General features: G+C 56.8%; 1 protein-coding gene across 1 annotated transcript; it reads right to left on the bottom strand.

Moving 5' to 3' along the window:
• On the bottom strand, positions 3,072-6,223 carry NKX2-5 (NK2 homeobox 5). Its single transcript, XM_003134041.2, has 2 exons — positions 5,666-6,223; positions 3,072-4,174 (listed from the first exon to the last, which is right to left on the bottom strand). The coding sequence occupies exons 1-2, from the start codon at positions 5,994-5,996 to the stop codon at positions 3,534-3,536; spliced, it is 972 nt and encodes a 323-aa protein (XP_003134089.1). The 5' UTR covers positions 5,997-6,223; the 3' UTR covers positions 3,072-3,533.

Raw genomic sequence — 6,711 nt, 5'->3', positions numbered from 1 at the left:
GAGGAAGCCAGAGGATGTCTGGGCCAGAGAGCGGAGGAAAGGGGAGAAGCGAGGTAACCCGGCCTCGGGTTCCGCGGACCCCCAGTAGGGGCTCTCCTCCTCCAGCTCGTGCAGGGTGGCGCCGGGCTTGGGAACCACTCCACCCCAGCCCGGGGAGCCAGCCTTTTCTTTTTAATGTCACTGTTTCTCTCTAATAAATGTTTAACCGTGGGGTGTGCTCGTTTAATTTTTTTTAAAAAAATTACTTAGGATATCTATTTCCTATGTGCGCCCCTGGCGCTCTGGGCACGCACCGCCCTAATCTCCGCGCGCTTTGTCACCTCGGAGGCGCCCAGCATTTCTCACTTTTCTGTGCTCGTTGAATGTTCTCACTCTGCACGCGTCGTTTATAGAATACTTGAAAAAAACAAATACTACTGATTTAATTTGGGACAGGATCGCTATGGGAACGTGGGCGTTGTTCGTTGAGGATACAAAGGCAGCCCTCGGCCCGGGCTCCCAGGCCCAATACCCTCGGCCGAGCCGCGTGCCACTTCCCAGGGCTCGGAACACCGCAGTTTGGCCGATAATGAGCGTGGATACGGAGCCCGAGATCCTTACGCCCCTGGTGAGAGCGTGGCGTGGCCCGGGGTGAGGAGCAAGGTCTCGCTGTATCTTTAGGAGAGACGTAGGGGGTTCTCAGTTCTTAAAAACGCCCCTCTCCACCCTTCAGTATCTGCCAGTATCCAACTCGCCATTAGGGAATATACGATCTTGACCACTGCCATAACCCCCGGTCCTCAGTTTTCTAGTTTGCAAATTATGAGGGATTAGAGAACTCCTTGAAAGCATTTAGCCGGGACACCTGGCTTTTGGTGAGCCCAAGGCCAGCCACTGTTATCCCTTTATGAGAGACCTTGGGGGTCACTCACCGATCCTTAAAAGATGACAGGAAAGGAGAGAGAGGCATCATAGAAAACCCCTCGCAGTATAAGCTTAAGTGAAAAAAAAAAAAATTTCCCCTAACGTGACTGTAGATGAATGTTAGATGAAAAAAGGCCTGGGGATGTGCAGGACCCCAGGGGGAGTGGACCCTGATGAAGGGCGGGCATGTGGGGGAGCTCCAGATGTCCCTGGTTGTGTGAGTTAAGGGCTGTCTGCAGGGGCTGCTCAGCCGGAGAGCGCTGTCTGGCTGAAGAGCTGGTTTGATGGCCTGGCCACAGCCTCCATGTGCCCTTCGTGAGATAAGACCACAGCTCGCATCTCTCTCTCTCTTCCCCTCCCTCCCTCCCTCCCTCTGTCTCGGAGAGGATCAGACAGTGCTGAGGCAATGGAGGTAAAGGATGGAAGTAGGGTCCTAGGCTCAGGAGGCAGAGTGTGTGTGGGGGGGGGGGCGCTGAGCTGAACACACATCCCCCCAACCCTGAGGCCCTCCACTGCTTCGATCTGACAGCATTAGCATTCAAGTCTGAGCACCCAGAACTAAGCTGGGCACACCCTTTCCCCTTCCTTTACAGAGGGCAGCCTGTACCCCTGAGATGGTCAATTGCATGCACCCCAGGGGCCATATATTGAAAGCCCAGTCCACCTGGGCTTTTAGTACTTAGAACCTCCTGGCATCTTTCCCTCTCCTCACAGGTGGTAGGTCCAGCCTTAGGGACAGCACTTACCTAGAGAAATGAGAGTACAGGCCCCGGCAGTGCCACTTGGTCCCTGGCTTGGCCGCAGCCCTGGCTGGGGGACTCGCCTCCAGCGTAAGAGGCACACAGAGTAAGGGTTCCAAAGAGCAATGTTTTGTCCTCCACCAGAAGCTCTGGGACCCGGGGCCTGGCCAGCACTTTCCAGGCAAACATCTCAGAAAAACCCATATTTCACAGGAACACAAAGCCCCAACTCCTTCCTGCTTTTCTCTCTTTTAAAGAATTGTGTTGGTTCCTCTTGACCCTGGAGGCTGAAGTTAGAGGAGCTGGAGGTCAGGTCTGAGCCCCTGTGGACTGGTAGGACCTGGGCTCAGAGCGGATATTTTTGTTATCTTTATTTTACTGGCGGGGGCCGGGGGGGCGGGGGGGCATGCAGCAAGCGAATCCCACAGAGAGCAGTTTGGGGTGGTGGGTGGGGCAGGTGTTGGTTTGGTTTGGTTTTTTGTTTGTTTTGTTTTGGTCTGGCCAGGGATCTAACCAGAGCCACAGCTGTTACCTGAGCTACAGCAGTGACAATGCTGCCACCGTTAACCACTAAGGCCTTAACTGCCAGGCCACCAAGGAACTCCACAAGCAGGTTTCCTAGCAGATTTTGCTAGGCCTTGATTTTCTTGTCTGTAAAATCTGTACAATAGCATTCGTTGGCCAGGACTATGGCAAACTCAGTAAATGTTGAGAGGAGGGGATGGCAGTCAGATGGGGGAGAAGGGTCCCCTGACCAGCTGAATTCCTGGGGCCTAGCCACAGAAGGAGGCGAGCACCATGCTCCCAGAATCTCTTCATGGACGGGTTCTGAACTCTGCCCAGCCAAACAGCTGGTGAGGCCGGGGCCAGGGGACCCCAGTCACACTTCCATTCAGAGTATCTGGGCTGGGGGGTTCTGAGAAGGTCTTTGGTCCTGGGCTTTTCCATCTGTAAAATGGGCTCAGCCTTCTTCCAAGCAGGATGAGTTATGATGCCCTCCAAGCACATAGTGCCCAGTGCCTTTGCCCTCCATTTAATGCCCAGTATCTGGAACAGGGCCTGGCACATAGCAAGGTATAAGGAGGTGACGCTGGGATCCCTGGACCGGTGTCCTCAGTCTCTGAAGTGAGACCTGGGAATCAAACCTCAGTTCTACTAGTACTGGCTATATGCTCACAGGCAAGTCATTAAACCCCTCCAGGCCTCAGGGAAACTTTAAAATCCGACCTGCCTTGCTTGGGTTATTGACGATTCTATGAGCAATCCCAGAAAGCACCTAACTTGGGGATCCAGCACATGTTAGTTTTTAATTCATCGCTATTATCCATTTGCTACTACCTATCCCTACCCCTGAAGGCCAGTGCTGCCTCTGCCCTCCAAAATTTCAGTTTCTGAAGCACAGCAAGCTGAAAGAAGCACACAGGCGGATCAGCGCACTCTCTTTAATGGGAAGGAGATTCTCATTTCTTACAGAAACAAGTAAAAACATAAATACGGGTGTGGGGAGGGCAGCGGCAAGGCAGCAAGGGCCCCGGGCACCGGGCCCAGGATCGGGGAAAGGCGGCCCCATCTTAAGCCTGGCACGCCTGGGCTCGGGCTCCCGGTCCCAACTGGCCGGTGTCAGCCGATTGGGGATGCCCGTGGGCGCTTGGAGGGCACTCCCGGGGCGACGGCTAAGGCACCGGGCTGCGGGATCACTCACCCCAAGCTGCGTAACCTCTGCCACGAACTCTCCCGCGCGTGGGGATAAAGGCGCACCGGACGGAAAAAGCTCCGAGGCCTCCGTGGGAGTCAATGTGACATCTGAGGGACTCAGGATCGTATCGGGAGCCCTCCCTCTCCCCGATAGTTAGTGCCCCTCTTTAGAGGTGCCCCAGACAGGCCCCTTCCCTACCAGGCTCGGATACCGTGCAGCGTGGACACTCCCGAGTTGCCCTGCGGAATCCCCGGGCTCTGCACCGCGTTTAAGTCCCCGACGCCGAAGTTCACGAAGTTGTTATTGGCGGCGGCCGTAGCCGACTGCGCCGGGGGCGGCCCGGCTGGGTACGCAGCGGTGCAGCTGTAGCCAGGGCTGCAGGCCGCGCCACCGTAACCCGGGTAGGCGGGGTAGGCGTTATAGCCGTAGGCGTTGAGGCCCACGCCGTAGGCTGGCGCGTAGGGCGCGGAGTCCCCGAGGCAAGGCTTGCCATCGCGCACCAGCACTGGCACCGCGATCCTGCGGGCCGGCGGCGGCGGGGGCGGGGGCAGCCCCACTAGCTCCAGAGTCTGGTCCTGCCGTTGCCGCTTGCACTTGTAGCGCCGGTTCTGGAACCAGATCTTGACCTGCGTGGACGTGAGCTTCAGCACGCTGGCCAACTGGTCACGCTCGGGAGCCGACAGGTACCGCTGCTGCTTGAAGCGTCGCTCCAGCTCGTAGACCTGTGCCTGCGAAAAGAGCACGCGCGGCTTCCTTCGTCGTCGCGCCCGAGGTCTCTCGGCGCTGTCCGCCTCTGGCTTCTCCAGCTCCACCGCCTTCTGCAGCGCGCACAGCTCTGCGGGGGGGAACAGAGAGGCAGAGAGAAGCTAGGTCAGAGCTGCTGGACCTGCGACCCTCGGAGCTCCCGCCCGGTGATGGGCCCCAGTGGGTGGCATCCCGACCTGCCTTCAGACCCCAGCTTGGGTGCGGCTTACTCCGCCGGGTGCACTGGGCACCTAGACTACTCGATTTCCGCTTGACAATCAGCATTTGTTGAATGCCTACTATGTGCTAGGTAGGGCTATAGGCATAGGAGAACAAAAATGAGAGGTCCCTGTCCTCGGGCAGTTCACATTCTGGTGAGAGAGATGGACAGTGACTTAAGACTTCAGGCTGCAAAGAAAATAAAGCCCAACGATGCATTGAGGTGAATTAGATCAGGGCTACTTGGGTCTGAAAAGTTAAGACCTAAGGGTCGGTCACATTGTCTCAAAATTATACAACTGAAGAAACAGCCAAGAGGTGCTGGTTTGGTGACCTATGGAAGACACCCGCGACGGCCACAGGTTATTGTACAGCCGCCAAAAAGCAGCAGGTGGGCAGGCGGCCTCAGAACTTGCCTGTCACTGTGCTCGAGTTAGATTTGAATTGGTAGCAACCAGTTCAAGCCACCGTGCCCACCGGCAGCTGTTCCCAGGGCCTTCCTCTGCGACTAGACAAATCTTGGTTCACAGAAAGAACCCTGGCCTTTTCGGGTTGGAAAGGACCCTGCGGGGGGCCAGCTCCCCAAGGCGCCTTTTCCACCTCCAGGCCAGCCTCCCCCTGGACCTGGGGATGTGCGCAGAGATCCTGCCACCTTCCCCAGTCAGCTCCATCGACCCAAGCCTTTTGTCGCAGGGCATTTTCTAACTTTATCCAGGAGAGAACTTCTTGGCCCCGGCCACGTGGGGAAATTGTTATGGAAAAATAAAGCTGTTAAGTCAGGTTCCCAAGCGCCCCGGAGTATCCCATTTTTAATTCAAGATCCTGTTCTCAAAGATTCCACTCTCCTGGCACAAAGGAGGAAAGGCCCCCAGGACCACTGGGAAACGGGTGAGCTACAGAAGTCCTGGACCTTCTCCTATTGTGCACGAAAGTACATCTGGTGTGCAGCATTTACATTTCTGTTTAGCAGTTTTTGTCAGATGCTCAAAAAGATCCTTAAGAGATTAACAAAAAAGATTCTCTCTTCCTCCCTCTGTTCTGTCTATTACAAACATCGCTAACAGATCGAGCAGCAGAGCTGCTGCAGCCTGGGGCTTTGTTAGGCCGAAAAAAAAATTTGTTTTTTTCTCTTTTGTCTCTGGTTTCTGATCATCACGATCCAGCATTTCCTCTAAACCTCCGACTGGACTCGGGCACGGGGGCCCTGGCGACAGCCTCGCTTCTCACACTCGGAGCCCCCTTTGCTCGACCGGTCGCCCAGGCACTCGCGTCTCCTCTACCCAAGGCCAGAGTTTCTTGTCCGCCGGGGTTTGAGGACAACAACGACCCCAGAGAGGAGAAGAAGCTTGTGTTTCCTCCTCACCTTTCTTATCGGCTCGAGGGTCCTTGGCGGGGTCGGGGTCGCCATAGGCACGCGGGTAGAAGGCGGGGGCGGCTGAGAAGGAGGGCGCGCACTTGGCTGGTGAGGGCGCGGGGCCCAGCTCGGCGCGCAGCTCGGAGAGGCCGGGCGCTGCGGCCTCCGGCCCCGCGTAGGCCTCGGGCTTGAAGGCGGCCAGCATGCAGGAGGCGGGCGCCAGGGTGGCCTCCAAGCGCGCGGAGAGCTCCCCGGCGGCCAGGCTGCGCTGCTGTTGCTCCAGGTTCAAGATGTCTTTGACCGAGAACGGCGTGGGCGTGAGCGCGGGGCTGGGGAACATGGTGGCAGCGCGCGTCTCACAGCGCCAGGTGGGCGGCAGAGAGCGGCGCTGCCCACGGTCCCTGGCAGCCTCCCTGCATGGTGCCCGCTGCGCGCCCGCGCACCCGCCTTCCAGCTCGGGATGTGGCCAGGCGGCAGGTAATGCGGGGCGCAAGGGGCAGGAGAGGCGGGACCAGGCCGGAGGAGGGGGACTCAGGCTGCCATTGGGCCGGGGGCCTCGTTGACAGGAGCGATGAGCAGTTTCGTGTCACCTAATATAGTCATACGGCTCAAAAAAAAAAAAAAAAAAAAAATCCCGCTCAGCTTTTTAAAGGGGCCGCGCTTGGAAGGCTCTCCTTTTGCTCCTGCAGCCTGAGATTTGTCCATAGTATTAGCCTGAAAACCCTACCAGGATGCATGCACAGGAAAGGACCGGATTATGCTCTGAATCCAGCTTTGGGACGGGTTGGGTGAATCTGGGATTTGAAGAAATGTTCCTCAGCATGTGAAATGAAACAGGGAAGCAAAGGATTGGTTGGGGTGCTGTGGAGAGGGAGTTATTCTAAAAGTTGTAGAGGCTTTTTTACTGATGGTGTGGTGTATCCGACTTGGCAGAGTCTGAATAAGAAGAGAAGCTTAGGGGAGAGGATTTGCTCTGGGGTGATGGCAGGAGGGGGACATTCTGGAAATTTTGGAATCCCGGGAAGCTTGACTTACCAGGCCAGTCGTGCCCTGGT

The sequence above is a fragment of the Sus scrofa genome, chromosome 16 (assembly GCF_000003025.6).
Source record: "Sus scrofa isolate TJ Tabasco breed Duroc chromosome 16, Sscrofa11.1, whole genome shotgun sequence".
NCBI lineage: Eukaryota > Metazoa > Chordata > Mammalia > Artiodactyla > Suidae > Sus > Sus scrofa.
The sequence above is the reverse complement of the archived record's forward strand: the minus strand, read 5'-3'. Positions and strand labels throughout refer to the sequence as shown.